General features: G+C 40.3%; 1 protein-coding gene across 8 annotated transcripts in view; it reads left to right on the top strand.

Annotated features, from left to right (window-relative positions):
• The first annotated feature begins 9,190 nt into the window (after window positions 1–9,190).
• USP33 (ubiquitin specific peptidase 33) overlaps window positions 9,191–23,349 on the top strand; it is a 60,112-nt gene continuing 45,953 nt past the window's right edge. For 4 of the 8 annotated variants that reach the window (XM_086390693.1, XM_086390692.1, XM_086390690.1 and 1 more), the window contains exon 1: window positions 9,191–9,419. Coding sequence is in view for 3 of the 8 variants with exons in the window: in XM_086390691.1 (XP_086246817.1) it covers window positions 12,547–12,552 (6 nt within the window). In the remaining 5 variants the exon portion in view is untranslated. Of the gene's footprint in view, window positions 9,420–12,501; window positions 12,553–12,745; window positions 12,845–23,349 lie in introns of all 8 variants that reach the window. The other 4 variants (XM_086390691.1, XM_086390687.1, XM_086390684.1 and 1 more) reach the window with 2 other exon arrangements.

Below are 23,349 nucleotides of genomic sequence, written 5' to 3'. Positions count from 1 at the left end.
ATATTATTTGGCCATAAAAATAATTGAAATACTGATACACGCTACAACATGGGTAAACTTTGAAAATGTGTTAAGAAGCCAGTCATAAAGGATTATGTTATTGTATGATTTTGCTTATGTGAAACTTCCAGAAGACAACTCTATTAAGAAAGCAGGTTAATGGTCACCCAGGGTAGAAAGAGCTGAGGGGAAATGGAGGGGATTCCTATATAGCATGAAACTTCTTTTGCGGGATAGTGAAATGTTCTAAATTTAGATTGTGGTTCTGGTTGTGCAAATGTGTGAATATACTAAAAACTATTCAACTGTATACTTTAAATATGTTAATCGTATAGCAGGTGAATTGTATCTTAATAAAGGCGTTATCCTCCAAGATTTTTTATGTGAAAAAAATTGAGACTTAAGGAGGTTATGAAAATGATAAAAGCTAGAGATGGGAGGCCAGAGACTGCATGCCTTTCCTGCATTGCCTTATGTACATGCTCACTCAGTCATATCCAATTCTTTCCACCCCATGAGTGGTAGCCTGCCAGCCTCTTCTGTCCAAGGGATTTTATAGGCAAGAATACTGGAGTGGATTGTCATTTCCTCCTTCAGGGGATCTTCCTGACCCAGAGATTGAATTCACGTCTCCTGCATTAGCAGGTGGGTTCTTTACTACTGAGCCACCTGGGCCTCAGCTTCAGCATCAGTCCTTCCAATGAATATTCAGGACTGATTTTCTTTAGGATTGACTGGTTTGATCTCCTTTGATGCTGAAGCTGAAACTCCAATATTTTGGCCACCTGATGTGAAGAACAGACTCCTTAGAAAAGACCCAGATGCTGGGAAAGATTGAAGGCAGGAGAATAGGATGACAGAAGATGAGATGGTTGGATGGCATCGCCGACTCGATGGACATGAGTTTAAGTAAGCTCCAGGAGTTGGTGATGGACAGGGAAGCCTGGCGTGCTGCAGTCCATGGGGTCGCAAAGAGTTGGACATGGCTGAGCAACTGAACTGAACTGAATGCACATATACGGAATCTAGAAAATTGGTACTGAAGAATTGATTTACAGGACAGCAAAGGAGAAATAGACGTAGAGAATAGACTTATGGACATGGAGAGAGGGGAGTAGGGGGTGAGATGTATGGAAAGAGTAACATGGAAACTTACATTACCATATGTAAAATAGATAGCCAACAGGAATTCGCTGTATGGCTCAGGAAACTCAAATGGGGCTCTGTATCAACCTAGAGGCGTGGGATGGGGAGTGAGATGGGAGGGAGGCTCAAAAGGGAGGGGATATATGTATACCTATGGCTGTTTCATGTTGAGGTTTGACAGAAAACAACAAAAGTTGGTAAAGCAATTATCCTTCAATAAATAAATAAATTTTTTAAAATATAAATAAATAAATAAAATGAAGGACTTCCCTGGTGGTCCAGTGCTTAAGACTCTATGCTTCTGCTGCAGAAGGTGCAGGTTCGATCCCTGGTCAAAGAACTCTTGCATGCAGACCAGTGCAGTCTGAAAACAAAAATAAATTAATTAATTAATAAGATGAAGTGTATCTACTGCCTGTATATTTAAATGATGGACATTTTGAAAAGTATGAAAAAGTAACTCTCTCTCCAAGTTAGAAAATACATAATTTTTGCATATTTTCACATTTATTCATATTTTTAAGCAGCAAATTTATTGATTTGTCCATTTTCTACACTGTGCCTTGTACTATGCTTAATGCTGGAAATACCAGAATAAGTAAGAAAGATCCCTGCCCATAGTTTGATTCAGGAGACTGAAAAAATTATTGCAATGTATAATGATATTAAACTGTACAATTTATAATCAGCAGTATAATATCACTAGAAAGTACTCTAGAGAATACAAGGACAGGCTCATATGGCCTGGGAAAGTTAAAGAAAGCTTCTCCTAGGAGATAACTCTTGAAAGATGAGTGGGGGTTCACTTTTAACAAAAAATACGATGTCTTCCCTGGGGGTCTAGTGGTTAAGAATTTGCCTTGCTAACAAGGGATGCATGTTGGATCCCTGCTGAGAGGAGATTCCACATACCTAGGGGCAAGTGACCCTGGGCGCCAGGGCTGTAGCTAGAGAGCCGCCTTGCCACAACTGCTGAGTTAGTGTGCTCTGGAGCCCATGCTAGGCCGCAAGAGAAGGCCCGCTGACCACAACTAGAAAGAAGGCCCTAGGTGCCACAACTAGAGAAAGCCTGCGCCCCGGCAGTAAGGAGCCTGCACTTTACAGAGAAGATGCAGCGCAGCGAAGATTTTTTTAAAAAGGAGGAGGGGGCATTCTAAGGATTTAGGCTTAAGGAAAGCGGCACTAAATAGGAGGGGCACAAGCAAGTGTTTTGCCTTTTAGGAGAATGGGATGTAGATTAGAATAGATGAGGATAGGATGTTTCGTTTGGTGAACAAAAAATGAGATAGAAGGAGTAAATTTGGCTAATACTAAAGACAAGGGGGAGTAGGATTAGGGAAGCAGGTGCTTAGGGCACACAATTTGAAAAGCTAGTCTCTTGTTCAGACAGGTGCAAGATACTTAGATGTTAAACCCTGGGCGATTTGCTCCTCTCATCATAGATCCTTGAAGAGAAAAAAGAAAATCTCTGGAGTAACAAGGAATCATTAAAGCATTATGTGATTTGATTTGTGTTTTAGGAAGAGTTGTGTTCAGAAGTATGGTATGGTACTAGAGTAGAGTGAGACTAGAGTCAGAGAAACTTGGTAGGGAACTATCAAAATAGAAAGGAAGAGACTCTGTAGAGGAAACTTCTGAGGTTCCATCCCCATGTAGGCAGTTCAAAGTCTACTGATTTTATTCCCCTAAGTAGTTCTCACAGTCATCTCCGCTGCGGGGCCTTTACTTCGCTTTGTCTAGATTCTTCAATAGTCTCCAATCTATGCTCATCATTACTATCCAAGTAATCCAACATGTAAATCTCATCATGTCGTTGGTTTTCTCAAAGTTCTTCATGGATCTTTAGAGAGGAAAGTCTGCTTTACTGACATGATCATTCACGACCTGCCTTCTATGTGTAGTCTGTCCTGTTACTCCCTGCCCTCAATCTCTGGACCAGTAAAACTGACCCCTTGCAAATTCCCAGATTAGCACTTGGCCTCTTGCTGATGTGGTTTCATCTAAGCAGTTCACTGTGCCTAAAAATTCTCCCCTCTCTGGCTCATCAGAAACCTTCTTCCTCAGCTTTTAAACCAGTATCAGTTTGTGTGTGTGTGATATTGGGTTGACCTGATCCCCTACTTTTCTCTCTTGGAAATTTCCATTCCATTCATCCATGTAATTGTCATTGGAGCTACTCTATTCTTTTATGTACTTGCTGAATGCTCCAAGGCAAACATTTAATCCAGGTGAAGACAATAAGCCCATTATTTGGGATTTAAATTTTTTTAAATATTCATGTATTTGTTTATTTTGGCTGTGCTGGGTCTTAGTTATGGCTTTCTCAGGGTCTTCGTTGCAGACTCTTACTCACAGTATGCATGTAGGATCTAGTTCCCTGACCAGGGATTGAACCCAGGCCCCCTATTTTGGGAGCCTGGAGTCTTACTCACTGGACTACCAGGAAAGTCCCAATTTGGGATTTTTTTAAACTGAAATCTCTGCTCTTAGAACAGTGAGATGAAGGGAAATCCCTGGTGGTCCAGTGGTTCAGTCAGTTTCAGTTCAGTCGCTCAGTTGTGTCCAACTCTTTGCAACTCCATGGACTGTAGCACACCAGGCCTCCCTGTCCATCACCAACTCCCGGAGTTTACTCAAACTTATGTCCATGGAGTCAGAGATGCCATCCAACCATCTCATCTGTTGGATGGTCCACTGGTTATCTGTATTTTCACTGCCAAGGGTCATCATTCAATACCTGGTACAGGAAATTGTCTTTCAATCACTAAGTCAGGTCTGACTCTGCAACTCTATAGACTGCAGCAAGCCAGGCTCCTCTGTCCTCTACTGTCTCCCTGAGTTTGTTTAAATTCATGTCCTCCGAGTTATTGATGCTAGTTAACCATCTCATCCTCTACCACCGCTTTCTCCTTTTACATTCAATCTTTCCCAGCATCAAGGTCTTTTTCATGAGTCAGCTCTTCGTATCAGGTGACCAAAGTATTACAGCTTCAGCTTCAGCATTTGTCCTTCCAATGAAATTCAGGGTTGATTTCTTTTAGGATTGATTGGTTTGATCTCCTTGCTGTCTAAGGAACTCTCAAGAGTCTTCTCCCGTACCACCATTCAAAAGCATCAATTCTTTGGTGTTCAGTCTTTTTGATGGTTCAACTCTCACATCTGTACACGACTACTGGAAACACCATACCTTTGACTATATGGTCCTTTGTCAGCAAAGTGATGTCTCTGCTTTTTAACATGCTATCTAGGTTTGTCATAGTTTTCCTTCTAAGGAGTAGGCATCTTTTAATTTCAAGGCTGCAGTCACCTCCTGCAGTGATTTTGGAGTCCAAGAAAATAAAATCTGTCACTGCTTCCACTTTTTCCCCTTCTATTTGCCATGAAGCGATGGGATCAGATGCCATGGTCTTAACTTTTTTTTAAACACTGAGTTTCAAGCCAGCTTTTTCATTCTCCTGTTTCATCTGCATCAAGAGGCTCTTTAGTATCTCTTCACCATCTGCCATTAGAGTAGTATCTTCTGCATATCTAAGGTTGTTAACAGTTCTCCTGGCAATCTTGATTCCAGCTTGTGATTCATTCAGCCTGGCATTTTGCTTGATGTACTCTGCATATAAGTTATGTAAGCAGGCAGCCTTGTCATACTCCTTTCCCAATTTTGAACCAGTCAGTTGTTCCATGTCTGGTTCTGTTGCTTCTTGATCTGCATACAGATTTCTCAGGAGACAAGTAAGATGATCTGGTATTCTCATCTCTTTAAGAAGTAAATGGAAAAAAAAAAGAAGTAAATGGTAGGAGGAAATGCCAAGTTATTCCAGTATTCTTGCCTTGAGAACCCCGAGAACGGTATGAAAAGGCAGAAAGACAACACACCAGAAGTTGAGCCTCTCAGATCAGAAGGTATCCAATATGCTACTGGGGAAGAGTGGAGGGCAATTACTAATAGCTCCAGAAAGAATGAAGTTGGCTGGGCCAAAGCAGAAACAACATTCAGTTGTGGATATGTCTGATGATGAAATAAAGTCCATTGCTGCATAGGAACCTGGAATGTTAGGTCCATGAATCAAGGTAAATTGGACATGGCAAGCAGGAGATGGCAAGACTGAACATAGATATCCTAGGAATCAGTGAACTAAAATGGATGGGAATGGGAGAATTTAATTCAGATTACCATTATATCTGCTACTGTGGGCAAGAATCCCTTAGAAGAAATGGAATAGCCCTCATAGTCAACAAGAGTCCAGAATTCAGTACTTGGATGTAACTTCAAAAATGACAAAATGATCTCAGTTTGCTTCTAAGGCAAACTATTCAACATCATAGTAATCTAGGCCTATACCCCAATCACTGATGCTGAAGTACCTGAAGTTCACCGGTTCTGTGAAGACCTATAAGATCTTTTAGAACTCACACTCCAGAAAGATGTTCTTTTCATCATAAGGGATCAGAATGCAAAAGTAGGAAGTCAAGAGATACTCAGAATAATAGGGAAGTTTGGCCTTGAAGTACACAATGAAGCAGGGAAAATGCTAAGAGAGTTTTGTCACGCTGGTTGGGGAACTAAGATCTCACAAGCTGTGTGGCATGACCAAAAAAAACAAAACCCTGTAAGATGGCAAACTCAAAAAAATGAATATTAAAGAGATCATAATTCCAGGGAAAAAACTAAAGGCTTTGACTAAGATTTTGTCTGAGGAATAGGGAGGGATCCTTAGAGATATTCAGGGACAATAATGAGAGAGAACGAATTTGTTTTCTGCTTGCTCCCTACCAAATCCAGTGTGTTCATCAAATTAGGAACCATGATTTAATTAGATTTCTGTCACTTACTGGGGCTTTCTAGTGCCATCTATGGGGTCACACAGAGTCGGACACGACTGAAGCGACTTAGCAGCAGCAGCAGCTCGGATGGTAAAGAATCTGCCTGCAATGCTGGAGACCCTGGCTTGATCCTTGGGTGAGGAAGATCTTCTAGAGAAGGGAATGGCTACCCACTCCAGTATCCTTGCCTGGAGAATTCCATGAATAGAGGAGCTTGGGGGTTATTGTCCATGGGGTTGCAAAGAGTCGGACACCACTGAGTGACTATTTACCATATCTTACCTACCACTTATAACCAAAGACGTGTTCTAAAGCGTCAGTTTTAGTTTAAATAGGGTTTCTCAACAGTGTCACTAATAACATTTTGGACTCCTTTGTCAGGTTAATGCAAAGGAATGTAATTCTTATTTTCTCTAGTCCTCTTGAAGGATGTTGCCAAATATCCACCAGGGGGCCGATGTCAACTGCCCCCAGTTGAAAGCCAACAAAGGTTTGTGTTCTTCAGTACTAATCTCTGAGAATATTGAGAACAAGAGAGAAATAGAGTTCAGAGAAAATAGGCAAAGAATTAAATGCACACAAAAATCTTGAAATAATTCAAATTCATAATAAATTCTCTGAAGGAAACAATGGGATACTAAAATGAGAAATAATGGAGTGAAGAGTGCTACTTTATTTTAGGAATGCCACTTTGTTTTTCTTTAATGTTTGTTTATTTATTCAGCTGTGTCAGGTCCTAAATTGCACATGGGATCTTTCATTGGGGCCGAGGGACTCTCCAGTTGTGATGCATCGGTTTAGTAGCTCTGTGGCATGTGGGACCTTAGTTCCCTGACCAAGGATCAAACCTGAGCCCCTGCATTGCAAGGCAGATTCTTAACTGCTTGGACCACCTGGGAAGTTCTCAAGAGTGCTACTTTAAACAGAGAATATCTAGGTAGGAGTCAGGTAAATGAGGGATTGGAGTTTGGAGTATCTGGTCAAATTATATCTGATACAAGTGTATCTGAGGGAACAGCATTTGTAAAGGCTTTTAAAGAGCAATGAAATGTATGTTTTGTGCTTTGCTATTTTACTTGCCCTTAGTTGCAAAAATGAGAAGGTATTTGTTTTGATGTTTATTCCCTGCCCTCTGCCCCACCCCTCATCCCCATTTGGAGAACCTTCACTATCTGGCCTGATGCATGACTTCAGGGTGTACAGTTCACATCAGGCTGGACACAAGTGGCACTTCCAGAGTTCTGTGCCAAAATTAATGTGATTCAGCTGGGTGTCCACTCTATGGAATGTATAATCTCTCCTGTCTGAGAGGGAGTTGATAGATTTCCCAGTGACATCATCCTTTCTTATAGCCTATTGTTGAGGTATTGTTTGAAGAAAAGTAAGGAATTAAGGATTCTATATATATAGGGATAAAAGGATAAATGTAAACCAGGGGTTGGCAGGAAGGGTGGGAATCCACGAAAGTTAAAAGTGGGAAAGCTACTGCATTGTCAGTGTGAATTTGCTTCATTTTTAAGGACTGATCCATAGCAAGGACTTGACTCGGTGTCCAAATGAAAGGCAGTTGCCTGTTGTTATCTAGGCAATGAGTCACACCTGCCTTGAAAAGTCACATCATCTGTTTTCCCTTTGTCCTAGAATTCCTTTAGGACAGATAAGTCAAAGAGGAAAAGAGGATGTTGGTTATTAAGCAGGTTGGTGGGAAGACTTTTGGTCTGAGCTAAATTTGCTCGAACTCTGCAATAACATAACATAACTGATACATTTTCAACGCAGGAATTTTTGGAGCAATTACTTTTGTCTTTTGTCTATTTAGTGTCTTAATGATTCATGGAAATATATATATGTATATACACATTTATATATGAGCCCTTTATTGGTTACATTGATACATATTTCAAATATTTTTGCCTATTTGCTGACTTAAATTTTTCATCTCTTTATAGTGTCTTTTGATGCAGAGATGACTTTTTAATAGGTGACAGTTTTTGCCAGCAGTATTACTTAATAATGGAAACAGTTTCAAACCTTTTTCAAAATACTCTCTTCATTGCACAAGTTTCTTTCAAAAAGCAGTTCTCACTCATTTTTGAAATACAGCTTTTACTCTAGGGCCATAGGGAAATGTATACATTAAAAAGTTGTTTTGTTGCAACAGCCATTTATCACCAGAAAGGTTCATAAAATTTTAAAATGTAAAACACTTGTCTTTTTTAAAATAAACCTATAAAACTCCCCTTTTGTCAGACAGTACTTTGCTACAAGGTATCAGGGAAAAGATAGTTTCATGAAATAAAAATTAAACACATTTCTGACATCTTCCAGCATGTAAACTGCAATATTTTGAAATATGCTGACCGTCAGGTAACCCAGGATAGATTGTGGTGCAAACTGAGGACTTGGTGTCAATCCCTACATAAGATGATGGCAAAAATTAATTTCTTTCATTTTTACCATATGAATAGAATTAGAAGCTCCTATGTTCTCTATTTATTTCTGACAGAGATTGATCATCTTACATAACACTTGAGTACAAGCTCCCATTTTGGAGACCAAAAAGTTAGAGATAAACAGACACCTTGAAATTGACAATTGGAACAATTAATACTAACTGTTTTATTGTTTGCATATTAATCAATTGAATGGATTTTAACAGGTCCATAAATTATTAATAGAAGGCAGATCTCTTTAGATGCTCTAGCCACTAAGCAGATACTAAGGTTTCAATAAATATTTGATCTGATCTTGATTTTTGGCCTAAGGGAAAATGGGAGAGATGAATTTCTACTTTGTAGATGTGGAAAAAGAAACACAATGACTATCACAGAGTCTAGGTCCTAAGATGTTGGGAGAAGAAAGAGAGGAAGAAAAAAGTGTTGAATTAAGTAAACTGATATTTCTTTGCCCCTTTAGTGGGCAGCCTAAACGCAAATTCTGTAATGCATCGAGACAGACCTGTTAATGGTGACTTAACAGTGTGACTGTACAAGAGGGCGAGAACTCGTGTAGAAACGAAAAGTGTCCCAAATCTAAAACTGCTCTACAGGTACACGCTCCCCGCCAAGCCGCTAGATCCTTAGGGAGTCTCAGCGGGGATAGCAGCCTGGGTCTCCGCACCTGGACCCGGCCGCCGCGGCCACGCCCCAGAGGCGGGGCGGGCTCTCCTCGTAGCCCCGCCCTCCCCGCCCTCCCCGCCCTCCCCGCCCTCCCGCAACTCCCCAGACGCCTGCGGCGACGGTAGAGACACCGGAAGGAGCGGTAGCTGCTGCGGGAAGTGGCGGGTGCGGGAGGCGGGGAGCTCGCGGGCTAAGCTGCGGAGCTGTTTTCCGGCGCCCAGGACGCGAAGCCTCCCGTCTCCTAGGGCAGGAGAAGAAAAGAGGAGTTGGTGAAGGTGCGGCCACAGGCCACCGTTGGCCGCGCTGGCGGGGCCCGTGGGGAAGGCCTTGGAGGTGAGCGCGACGCTGCTGGGAGGGGCGCAGGGCCGAAGGGCGCCCGCCTGCAGCCAGGGGCCGATCTGTGTTCTCGCTGCCGCGCACCGGAGCTGTGGCTGCTGTAGCGGCCTCTTTTTCTTGATTCCGGATGGTGGTGAGCGCGCGTGTGGGTAGAAGGCCTAGGCCCCTCCAGTGCTTTGCGCTGATGATTGGTGGCCGCCCTGGTAGGGGTCGGCGGAGGACGCGAGTCAGTCGTAGATTTGAGGAAGGGTTCCCAGGGGGCGCTTCCCTGGAAGGCAGGAGTGTTGGTGAGACGAATCCCTAAGAAGGTCTCCGCTCCTTCCTCGGTCCGCATTCCAGCTTGCCAGCCCTGCACGGTGGGCGCGGAAGACTGGAAGCCCCGCAGCGCGCTGGCTCCGGGGTTCTGGTTTCGCTTTGCGGCGCAGTTGGGGTGATCGGACCCATTCGTGTAGCCGTAGGGGCCCCGTTATTCTTTGTTGTCAGCGGGAAAACCTAGGTGTCGTCGTCCCTGGCATTTTTCTTCGATGCATATTTAATCCCGACTGTTTTGAGAGGTTACGGTAGCCCTTGCTGTCTGTGCATCCGCAGCTTTTGTTTGAGTCAGTTTCCATAATGTGTGGTTTCCCAGACCTTTACTCTTACATATTTACCTACTATGAAATGCTCTTCTTTTGAATAATTGTTGGATGACTCTGGTGCTTTACACTCAAGTATTTTTAGGGGTTACGTTTTCATATAATCAATATAAGGCCAGGAAAATTGGGACAGTGGTGACAACACCGGCAGGCGCGTAGGCTCTAAACTGACGCTGAATTTTACCACAAGGATCCCTAGACTCTTGCTTAATAGATGTATAGAATTGTAGAATTTTTTAGTTTGATCAGATTATTTTTCTTTTAAGGAAAATCTCTTTCAAAATAAAATGAGGCTGTCCTAGTTCGTTTCTGGTTGAAGCAAATGTATCGTCTGGAAAGGTCTGACCAAAGCAAATAAGCTATTTGGTCTGAACATAATATGAATATTGTTAGTGAATTCATGCTGTTAATATAAACATGGGGGAAAATGGGAATCTTATTGAAAGACAATGCTAATCTTAAGAAAAAGTATTAGGAATAAATTGTACTACACCAGGGGCTTTATATTACTTTACTTTGGCAGGATTGAAAAAAATGGACGGTACAAGAAATATTCCAGAAATAAATTATTTGACCTCTTGCCATATGCAAGAGAGATAGTCTGCTTAAGATTGCTTCTTATTTTTGATCTGGTTTAGAGCCAGCTTTCACTTTTCTATCTTTTGTGATTCTTTATAACCTATTTGTAACCAAAAACATAAATGCATTTAATGGCATTAGATTGTAGTAGATAAGTTATTTTAATCGTTTGAAATGCAGCGTTGTGGAGATAATTTTAACGTTTATGTACTGCTGTTATAATCTTCAGTGACTTTTCAAATATACAATCTTATTTGATCCTCATGCCTGTTCTGAGTTAGGAATTCCAGGAAGTAAAGGCTTTTTCCACAACAGAGACATTTTGAGATTATGGAAGGATTAGAGTTTCTCTAAAGCCTGAAATAATCTTGCTGAAATAACCTTTGATATAAGTTGGAATTCAGCTAGATTTTGGAGCACAGTGAACTGTAACATGTGACAAACTGTGGACTCTTAAAGGAAATGAAGAGCATAAATGGTGAAAGATTTTTGGTGAGAAATGTGAGAAGTAGTCATTTCTAAAAAGTAAAGGAATAAATAGCAGCTTTTTTTAGTGTAGATTTTTTGTTTGACTTTTTTTTTTTTTTATTTGGCTGCTCTGGGTCTTAGTTGTGGCATGTGGCATCTAGTTACCTGGCCAGGGATCAGACTCAGGCCCCCTGCGTTAGGAACTCGGAGTCTTAGGAACTCGGAGTCGTAACCACTGGACTACAGCGAAGTCCTTCGTGTAGTTTTTAAACTTTTCTTTTTAAGTCTGCATGCAATTTCAGGAGCATTTTGATAAGTAGTTGCAAAGAGAATGAGATGAGTACAGTTGGTTTGTCTATAAAAAGCATGAATTTTGTACAATATAGTGTGCGTGTGTGAGCATGTGTGTATCAGGAGAAGTAATACTTAACAGACAATGCATATGTCAAAATAACTGTTCTTTTCAAAAGTTACTTTAGAATGCCAAGTAGGTCAGGTTCTGTGGGTCTATCAGGGAAAGCCCTCTGGAAAATAAAAAGAGTGAAACACGGTTTCAGCCCTTAGAGTCAGGTTTGTAGTCAGGCTTGGGTAATTTTTTATACAACTATGGTAAGATTGTATACGATATTGTGGTATTATAATCAGATATTTATGGTATCGTATTATCATGCTATGGTATTATAATCAGGAATTTAGGTGAGGAAGATATTGTGGTATTATACGATATTGTGGTATTATAATCAGGTATTTATGGTATCGTATTATCATGCTATGGTATTATAATCAGGAATTTAGGTGAGGAAGACATTACTTGTGATTGAATCTTGATGGAGATGATATTTGACATGTGTGAGCTTTGCAGAATTTTCAACAGGAGGACATTTCTAATGAACAGATTATCATGTTCCTGGGAAGGTACAACTTATATTTGAGAAAGGATCAGTAGAGCAATTTGGCTGATAATAAGTTATGGTTTGTATAAGCTAGTAGTAGATGAAAAAGAGATGAAAAAGACAAATTTCGAAAGCCTTCATTGAAGATGTTTTGTTAGAAGAGGTGTGTGTTTCAGGCTTCCCAGGTGGTGCTTAGTGGTAAAATAAAAAGCCCTGCCAATGCAGGAGACTTAAGCTAAGGTTCGATCCCTGGAGGAGGGCACGGCAACCAGCTGCAGTATCCTTGCCTGGAAAATCCCATGGACAGAGGAACCTGGTGAGCTACAGTCCATAGGGTCACAAAGAGTCGGACACGACTGAAGCGACTCAACACACACGCACAGTATGTGGTCCACATGAATGCAGAATGAGCTGTGATTTGGGAAAGGATTGAGACCAAGAGAACACTTGGGCAGCTTTAGGCTAAGCAAGATCTTGATAGTGTCGCTTTTGTAACTCTTACAGTTCCTCTGAAGTGCTATCTTGAAAGCAGACCTGGATATAACGTGAATGCAGGTGAGATGCCAGGAAGCACAAGGGTAAATAGTCAGGAACGGGGAAAAAGCCAGTGATGGGCAACTGGGGGTTTAATCCTGTGGAAATTTTTGTAGAACTGCCTCAGAATTGTCATAGCAACTGAGAGGTAGCTGGGGAGTTTTTCTACCTATTCCCAAGCCTCACTGATTGAGATTGTCCTTCTGTTGTTTAGCTAGGGCTGGGCAAGATCCTGTCTGGCTGGAGAACTTAGAAGCAGAGAAGTGTTGAATTGACGTTGGGAAGCTAGCAGAATATTCTGTGCCAGCTCAAGGTGAGCTGACAGAATGGGGGCCAGATGTCAACAGTGTCTGTCAATAGGCATTCTCATTAAATAATCCAGATGTGAAATGAAAGCCTCAATTTAGGTGGAAACCTAGAAGAAATGTGAGTTGAGAAGTGATTGATCAGAGAAGTGGTAGAATTTGGTAACTGATAGAATACAGAACATGAAGAGGTACTCTAAAAAGGCACTGAGGTTTAAGAGTTAGATAACTTGTGATTGAGGAGGATTGACAGGCACTGACAGTCAAATTAGTTATTTCAGGAGCATAAAAGAATTACAGGGTGTTGGAGAGTGTTGATAAAGTCGAGTGTAGATGACTAGTCATTCAAAAGGGCAAGTAGGGTGGGGAATTGAACAGGGCCACCACCCGCCCTAGATATATAGTGCCTGACCTATACTCGATTAGGCCTTTGTTAAATTAACCTCTAAGTTCCTGGTTCTAGCGCACTCTTGAAATATGTCAATATGGTGAAAATATGGGACTAAATGTGACATGAAGTAATACAGTTTCCTGCAGTTTTTACCTGTAAAATCCTGAAGGAAGAATTGCTATTTTTAGCAGAGGCATTATTTAGATGAATAAATTTTGATTCTTTTTTTAATAATCAACAGTATTCTGATAAAGACAAAAAGTTGACAAGATTCTTAGAATGGTTCTCATTCGAATATGGCAGTTGCCTTTGTTTTTCTATGATTCTACATGTTCTAAAGTAGTTTTAATGTTATATTCGGTTAATATTCCATAATGTTGATAGTCTGTTAATTTAATTAACTTTCCATCTTGCTCAGAAGTGACATAAGGTGAAAATTATCGTCAGCTGGTTTTTGCTTCTGTTCAGTTCAGTTCAGTTCAGTCACTCAGTTGTGTCCGACTCTTTGTGACCCCATGAATCACAGCACGCCAGGCCTCCCTGTCCATCACCAACTCCTGGAGTTCACTCAGACTCATCTCCATTGAGTCGGTGATGCCATCCAGTTATCTCATCCTCTGTCGTCCCCTTCTCCTCCTGCCCCCAATCCCTCCCAGCATCAGGGTCCACTCTAATGAGTCAACTCTTTGCATGAGGTGGCCAAAGTATTGGAGTTTCAGCTTCAGCATCAGTCCTTCCAATGAACACCCAGGACTGATCTCCCTTAGGATGGTCCGGTTGGATCTCCTTGCAGTCCAAGGGACTCTCAAGAGTCTTCTCCAACACCACAGTTGAAAAGCATCAATTCTTCGGTGCTCAGTTTCTTCACAGTCCAACTCTCACATCCATACATGACCACAGGAAAAACCATAGCCTTGACTAGAGCTCTTATACTCATTCATTTTTGTTCTCCATTTCTCTTCCTCTCTCTTCCTCCTCCCCCTAGTGTTTGTCATAATTATTTCAAGTAGATGAGGCTACAGTTGACTATACTTTGCCATTATTGGACAGTTTTTTTTTTTCTTTTTTTTTTCTTAATGGCAAATGCTGATTAATGTTTATACATCTCAACTAAGGAATTTTGTTTAAAGCTAGATTGCTAGATTAGAGCTATGTAGTTTGGGTGATTTACTGTGGCAGTGTTAAGTAAGATAAGGTTCTAGAACAGAAATTGCAAGTGGAGAAATCAGGAGATTATATAGTTCTGTTAGTTAGTTAGTTCAGTCGCTCAGTTGTGTCTGACTCTTTGCGACCCCATGAACCACAGCACGCCAGGCCTGCCTGTCCATCACCAACTCCCGAAGTTTACACAAACTCATGTCTGTTGAGTTGGTGATGCCATCCAACCATCTCATCCTCTGTCATCCCCTTGTCCTCTTCCCCTCAATCTTTCCCAGCATCAAGGTCTTTTCAAATGAGTCAGCTCTTCGTATCAGGTGGCCAAAGTATTGGAGTTTCAGCTTCAACATCATTCCTTCCAATGAACAATGAACAGATCAGTCCTGGGTGTTCCCAGGACTGATCTCCTTTAGGATGGACTGGTTGGATCTCCTTGCAGTCCAAGGGACTCTCAAGAGTCTTCTCCAACACCACAGTTCAAAAGCATCAATTCTTCAGAGCTCAGTTTTCTTTATAGTCCAACTCTCACATCCATATATGACTACTGGAAAAACCATAGCCTTGACTAGATGGACCTTTGTTGACAAAGTAATGTCTCTGCTTTTTAATATGCTGTCTAGGTTGGTCATAACTTTCCTTCCAAGGAGTAAGTGTCTTTTAATTTCATGGCTGCAGTCATCATTTGCAGTGATTTTGGAGCCCCCCAAAACAAAGCCAGCCACTGTTTCCACTGTTTCCCCATCTATTTGCCATGAAGTGAGGGGACCGGATGCCATGATCTTAGTTTTCTGAATGTTGGGCTTTAAGCCAACTTTTTCACTCTCCTCTTTCACTTTCATCAAGGGGCTCTTTAGTTCTTCTTCACTTTCTGTCATAAAGTGGTATCATCTGCATATCTCAGGTTATTGATATTTCTCCCAGCAATCTTGATTCCAGCTTGTGCTTCTTCCAACCCAGCATTTCTCACGATGAACTCTGCATATAAGTTGAATAAGCAGGGTGACAATATACAGCCTGGACATCCTCCTTTTCCTATTTGGAACCAGTTTGTTGTTCCATGTCCAGTTCTAACTGTTGCTTCCTGACCTGTATATAGGTTTCTCAAGAAGCAGGTCTGATGGTCTGGTATTCCCATCTCTTTCAGAATTTTCCACAGTTTATTGTGATCCACACAGTCAAAGGCGTCAGTAAATCAGAAATAGATGTTTCTCTGGAACTCTCTTGCTTTTTTAATAATCCAGCGGATGTTGGATCATACAGTTCTCTTAGTAGATTTAATAAGCCTGTCATTAATTAGACCGTTAAGGATCAAAGGGACAGATGTGTGTGTGTGCGTGTTTGTGTGCTAGTTATGTCCAGCTCTTTGCGACCCCAAGGACTGTAGCCTACCCGGCTTCTCTGTCTGTGGAATTTTCCAGGCAAGAACCCACAGGACTGGGTTGCCATGTCTTTCTCCAGAGGATCTTCCTGACCCAGGGATCGAACTGGTGTCTCTTGCATCTCCTGCTTTGGCAGGAGGATTCTTTACCACTTGCACCAGGAAGAGGAAAATTAGATTAATACTAAATTTCTTTTTGTGTTTCACGGTTTGAAGGAAAATTAAGAATGATTAAGGAAAGAGTTATAACACTGTGAGATCTGTGCGAAGATTTTAAAAGAGTTTGTGTTTGCTAGAATATTTGTTTAAAGGACAAGAAACAATTCTTAAAAGTAAGTCCTTAACAACAGATTTTATAAATTAAAAGTATCCACAAACACTTAGAAGAAATCCAAATCTTTCTGCTTATTATTGTACTCTTTTCATTGATACTTCCATTGTCAATATTTTTGGCTTGCTTTTGTTGGGTAGCAGTTTTCTTCTGTTGTAAATATGAAAAATTAGCTTATTGCAGTTGAAATCATTTCTAAACCTAATATTTAAAATATTACAGTTGAACTAATCAGATTAGTTGTAGTAATGGAACAGTTGTGTAGGCTGAAACTGACAGACAAATCAATTTTTCTGTAGTCAGAGAATATTAGAACTGATTTTGGGCCAAAATGCTGTCCTTTGAAACACCTAACGGTTGGGCTTCAAGCCTCTATGTGTAACAATGATGGGGAATATCCTACTTTCCAGGACTTTTTTGGTTGGGGAGTGGTGGCATATGGTGAGGCTTGTAGGATCTTTGATCCCCAGCCAGGGTTTGAACCAAGGCTTAGGCAGTAAAAGTGCTGCATCCTAATCACTGGACCTCCAGGAACTCCCCTCTAGTCCTCCAGCTTTTGCTTTCTGCTGTCTAACTATTCATACTTATGGTTTTTCCTGATAAATAGCTAGCATTTATTGAGTGCTTACTGTCACTCTGTTCCAAGTAATTTATATCAATAAGGCAATGACGCCCCATTCCAGTACTCTTGCCTGGCAAATCCCATGGACAGAGAAGCCTGGTAGGCTGCAGTCCTTGGGGGTCGTGAAGAGTCAGACATGACTGAGTGACTTCCCTTTCACTTTTCACTTTCATGCATTGGGGAAGGAAATGGCAACCCACTCCAGTGTTCTTGCCTGGAGAATCCCAGGGATGGGGGAGCCTGGTGGGCTGCCGTCTCTGGGGTCGCACAGAGTTGGACACGACTGAAGCGACTTAGCAGTAGCATGTTAACATATGTGTTATACCCACAACTTCATAAGGTAGACTTTTGTAATGATGTCAGTTTTATAGATAAGGGAACTAAGGAACAGAGAAGTGACTTAACACTTGTCACAAACCTAGGACATAGTGGAGCTTGGATTAGAACCAGGCCTTTAATTAGGCTTTCTTTGGCAACTTTACTTTTAGCCATAGTGTTGTTTTATCATGATACAATTTTCATATTATTTAAGACTGTGGAAGGCATTTGTATTCTGTAGCTTTTAGTATTCTTCATAAATAATACATTGGAGATATAATCTACTTAGTTTATGAGTACAATAAAACTGGCTACTCTTTTTGTTCTGAAACCTGTTGTTCTGTTGATAAATTGAGCAAGAACTGTACTGTTGTTTCATTCATCTTCTGTAGCATCTAGAATCTAAATACTTGAAACTCTTTTCTGGCCTTACTTTAGACAGTAGACTCTCTGAATCCCAATATAGAATATTATATCCATCCTTGTTAATTTTAGCTCACTTTCCTAAATAAACTTTTTTTGGTAAAATTAGTTTTATAATTAGATTTCACTAGTCTGCCTTCTGTGTCTTTATCCATATTTTTGTTAAAAATATTGAAGAGGTCTGCCATCTGCTGTTACAGACTTTATTCTGGATTCATATTAATCTTCTGTGTAGCTAATAAATTAGCAACTAGTTCTCCTGACATAAATTTTTTTCTCACAGTTTCTTGACTCTGATTCTTTATAAATAGCTGTATGTTTTAGAATAGGCTTGATATTCAATAGCTAAGTTGTGTCCAGTTCTTTGTAACCCCATGGACGACAGCACACCAGGCTTCCCTGTCCTTCACAATCTCCGCTAGTTTGCTCAAACTTGTATCCATTGAGTTGGTGATGCCATCCAACCATCTCATCCTCTGTCACCCCTTCTCCTCCTGCCCTCAATCTTTCCCAGCCTTGGAGTCTTTTCCAGAGTTGGCTCTTTGTATCAGGTGGCCAAAGTGTTAGAGCCTCAGCTTCAGTATCAGTTTTTCCAATGAATATTCAGGGTTGATTCCTTTAGGATTGACTGTATTGATCTCCTTGCTGTCCAAAGGACTCTCAAGAGTATTCTCCAACATTACAGTTTGAAAGCATCAATTCTTTGGTGCCCAGCCTTCTTTATGGCCCAACTCTTACACTTACACGGCTACTAGAAAAACAATAGCTTTGACTATATGGATCTTAGTCAGCAAAAGGATTTCCCTGCTCTTTAAAGTGCTGTCTAGATTTGTCATGGCTTCCCTGGTGGCTCAGATGGTATAGAATTCACCTGCAATGCGGGAGACCTGGGTTCAGTCCCTGGGTTGGAAAGTCCCTGGAGGAGAGCATGGCAGCCCACTCTAGTATTCTTGCCTGGAAAATCCCCATGGACAGAGGAGCCTGGTGGGCTATAGTCCATGAGGTCACAAAGAGCTGGACACAACTGAGTGATTAAGTGCACACCCTACATTTGTCATACCTTTTCTTCCAAGGAGTATGTGTCTTTTAATTTTGTGTCTGCGGTCACTGTCTGCAGTGATTCTGGAGCCCCAAAATAAAATTTGCCACTTTTTCCCCATCTATTTGCAATGAAGTGATGGGACCAGATGCCATGATCTTGGAATAGGCAAGATGAGGGATTACGGGCAGTTTTTCAATATTAAAAGATTTTCCTTAGGTTATCAACTATTAATATGTCTGATGTATAACAAATATTGATAACACTGGTCCCTATGCTTTTCCAATATTAAAATTTGAATATCTACTGTTCTGTTAGTAGGATGACCAGGTTAGAATTTGGGGCCTGAAACGTGGAGATTGTACTGCTAAAATATCCCCCACTGCCTTAAAAGTAGTATCTTCAGAAGCAGTTTTAAATCTGTGAATGAGCAGTTGAGTCCCTGCCAAAACTGTACATCATACAGAATGAATGCTGTCATTTCAGTCTAGAAGATTTTTCAGTTTTTGCTGTTACCATCTTTATGACTGAGGAGATTTCAGATTGTCTAGATATGGTAGAAAGAGGGAAAAGTTGCCTGATAAAGATGCCACATTGAGGTCAAATTATGGAAAGTTTTAATTTCCACCCGGTTTGATTTTTCTTTTTTTTGCTCTGTAGTGATCCCAACCTTTGATCCACAAGCTTCTAAAGGAGTCTTAGAGTTTTGTGGGTTCTACATCTGTAGACTGAACAAATAGCTTTTTCATGTAGTTATTGTTTTTACTGCTTTCATGTTGCTTGTCTTTTCTGATGTCTAGTTCCTGTCTCCCTTGAACAAACTTTCAGACCAGAATGAAAGCATGCATGCCTTCTTTCTTTTGGTGTACACTTTTAGAGGAAACTGAAGTAGCTGATGACTCCTGTTGTCTTACCCTCCTTAACCTGAATGCTCTACTCTCAATGTTCTTTATCAACAGAAGGAAAAAAGAATGATTTGTTACCATAGTGAATTAACTAAGTAAAGTTAAATAACTAGAATATTAAGGGTCTTCTATTTTGATAATGTTGTCTTTAATTATAGAGAATACTAAATAGCCATGATACAAATGGTTAGCTTTTTTTTTTTTACATGTATTAATTCTCATTAAGTTGTTTAAATACCAGAACATTAATTGCAGAACAGAGAGAACTAATCTTTCCCTAGTCCCCTTTTCTTCTTTGCTCTGAGGCAACATTCAGATGTGTACATACAGATAGATACAATGAACTATTGTTATACATGTTTTGTTTTGTTTTGTTTTTGGTTGAACTTTTCTTTTTCTCTTTTTTTTAATTGAAGTATAGTTGATTTACAATCTTGTATTTGTTTCTGGTGTACAGCAAAGTGATTCTGTTGTACATATACATTCATTTTCATCTTGTTTTCCTTGATAGTTTATTACAAGATAATATAGTTCTCTGTACTATACAGTAGGATCTTGCTTATCTATTTTACATATAGTACTTTGTATCTGCTAATCCCAAACTCCTAATTTATCTCTCTCTCCTGTTTAAAATTTTTTACTTCAGTAGTATCATAGAGAATGTAACATTGTACATCTTCCTTTTTTTCCATTCAACCTTATGTCCTTTAGATCTATGAAAAGTGAAAGTGAAATCGCTCAGTCGTGTCCGACTCTTTGAGGACTGTAGCCCCATGGACTGTAGCCTTTGAAGTTCCTCCATCCATGGAATTTTCCAGGCAAGAGTGCTGGAGTGGGTTGCCTTTTCCTTCTCCAGGGGATCTTCCTAATCCAGGGATCAAACCTGGATCTCCTGCATTGCAAGCAGACGCTTTTACTGTCTGAGCCACCAGGGAAGCTCCTTTAGATCTGTGCATGTTGATAAATTATTCATCCAGTTCATGATGAATAATAACAAGTTAAAGTGTTGTATAATATTCAGTCGTGTGTGTAATCATTCTTGTATTGATGGACTTAAAACATTTTACCATCAAAAGTGAGATTTAAAGAAAAAAGTGAGATTACATACTATCTAGAAAGGAATGAGGAGAATATTTCTATCTTATTGGCAAACATTGGTATTTAGAGGCAACTCTATAGTTTAAATACTTTTATTATTAAGTAAATAAAGCTAAGGGAATTCAGTACCCATATTTAGGGATTAAGAAAATAAAACAGAAACCAATTAGGACATGGGGATTAAAGATAAAAACTGTAATTAATGGAATTGGAAATAGCAAAACAAAAACAGTGGGAAGGATAAAACCCAGAGCTGGTTCTTTACAAGGACCGATGAATTATTAATAGATAGACCTCATATAAGGGGAAAAAAATCGGAGTAAAAATATGCAATATTAAGAATGAGAAAGGAAACATCATAGATACCCAGATATAGGAGGGATTAATGGAGTCATATTCAAACCTTCCAGAGAAGGCAATGGCACCCCACTCCAGTACTCTTGCCTGGAAAATCCCATGGACGGAGGAGCCTGGTGGGCTGCAGTCCATGGGGTCGCTAAGAGTCGGACACGACTAAGTGACTTCACTTTCACTTTTCACTTTCATGCATTGGAGAAGGAAATGGCAACCCACTCCAGTGTTCTTGCCTGGAAAGTCCCAGGGACGGGGGAGCCTGGTGGGCTGCTGTTTATGGGGTCACACAGAGTCGGACACAACTGAAGTGACTTAGCAGCAGCATTCAAACCTTCAGAATATTACGTGTTATGCCATGATGTCAAAGTTGGAAATTGAGATAAGTGGATAATTTTATAGCAAAATATAAATTAGTAGGATTGATCTAAGAAGTGGAAAACTTGAATTGACCAGTTCTCCATCAGGGATTGAAAAGGCAATTGAAAGCTGATCCTTGAACAAAGCAGCATAGCAGATGGTTTCACAGCTGACTTTCATTTAATTTATAAACAACATATCGTAAGTTTTTAAAAAACTCTATTCTGTGTTACTGAGGATGCAAGACTACTCAGTGCATTCTGTGAAGCACACATACTTTTATCCGGAATAAAAATACTACTTCCCTGGCAGTCCAGTGATTAGGATTCTGCCCTTCCACTACAGGGTGCACGGGTTCAATTCCTGTTTGGGAACTAAGATCGCACAGGTCCTGCATCTTGGCCAGGAAAAAAAAAAAAAAAAAAAAACTACCAAAAAAGATCAGTCTTGTTTCTAGAAATGCAAAATTTCTAAATAAAATATTAGCTGATAGAATTTAGGTATGAAGTAACTGACTAATTATACATTTTGACTCAATAGGATATATTGCATCAATGCAAAGATCATTAGTATTAAATTTGTTAATATAATAGATAGTATCTTTGGAAGGAATGATGCTAAAGCTGAAACTCCAGTACTTTGGCCACCTCATGCGAAGAGTTGACTCATTGGAAAAGACTCTGATGCTGGGAGGGATTGGAGACAAGAGGAGAAGGGGACGACAGAGGATGAGATGGCTGGATGGCATCACCGACTCGATGGATGTGAGTCTGAGTGAACCCTGGGAGTTGGTGATGGACACGGAGGCCTGGCGTGCTGCGATTCATGGGGTCGCAAAGAGTCGGACACGACTGAGCGACTGAACTGAACTGAACTGAACTGATCAACAAATGAAACAAAGAATATAGTAAGCCATCAGTAGCTGCTGAAAAGGCATTTCATAGAGTTCATTAAGACCATTTCTAACTAATACGATACTGCAAATCAACTAAACTGCAGTTTTTAAATAGACCATTTCAAATTTTTTAAATGTAAGCAAATTAAGAATAGAAATTATAAAAAAGACCCTAAATGGCAAAACATTAATATATATAAGGACCCTGACATAGATGGTCATATCACCTTTATATTCAAATTGCATTTAGAGATTCTAACAGATGCATTAAAACAGTAAAATTAAGTAACTGATATTAATATTGGAACATAAGAGGTAAAGTTACCAGATTTTCTAGTGTGTTTAGAGAGTAGCCAAGGAAGCTGAAATGGAACAGTGAAGGAAGTATGTCAACTATTCTGTATAGAATATTGTAGTCTCTAAATCAGATTAATATAGTATGGGCATAGACAGATCAGTTAGAAAATATGTATAGAAATATGTGCAGATTTAATAAAGGGTAAAGATAATGTTATAATTCAGTAGGAAATGGATTCAGTTCAGTTCATTTGCTAAGTCATGTCTGACTCTTCAAGACCCCATGGACTGCAGCATGCCAGGCCTTACTGTCCATCACCAACTCCTGGAGTTTACTCAAACTCATGTCCATTGAGTCGGTGATCCATCTCATATCATACTCTGTCCAACCATCTCATCCAGCCATCTCATTTTCTGTTGTCTCCTCCTCCCGCCTTCAATCTTTCCCAGCATCAGGGTCTTTTCAAATGAGTCAGCTCTTTGTATCAGGTGGCCAGAAGTATTAGAGTTTCAGCATCAGTCCTTCCAATGAATGCTCAGGACTGATCTTTAGGATGGATTGGATCTCCTTGCAGTCCAAAGGACTCTCAAAAGTCTTCTCCACACCACAGTACAAAAGCATCAGTTCTTCGGCGCTCAGCTTTCTTTATAGTCCAACTCTCACATCCATACATGACCACTGGAAAAATCATAGCCTTGATTAGACAGACCTTTGTTGGCAAAGTAATGTCTCTGCTTTTTAATGTGGTATCTAGGTTGGTGATAACTTTCCTTCCAAGGAGCAAGTGTCTTTTAATTTCATGGCCGCAGTCACCATCTGCAGTGATTTAGATTATGTAGTAAATGGCACTGATACAAATGTCTGCCCATCTGGAAGAAAATAAATCTGGGTTCCTGTCTTAAGATAACCTCCTGATAGATTAAAGCCTTGTTTAAAAAAAATTTAA

The sequence above is a fragment of the Bos grunniens genome, chromosome 3 (genome assembly GCF_055505025.1).
Source record: "Bos grunniens cultivar Pamir isolate PY7600 chromosome 3, Bosgru_T2T1.0, whole genome shotgun sequence".
Classification (NCBI taxonomy): Eukaryota; Metazoa; Chordata; class Mammalia; order Artiodactyla; family Bovidae; genus Bos; species Bos grunniens.
Note: the sequence above shows the minus strand (reverse complement) of the source record. Positions and strands in the feature narration are given on the sequence as shown.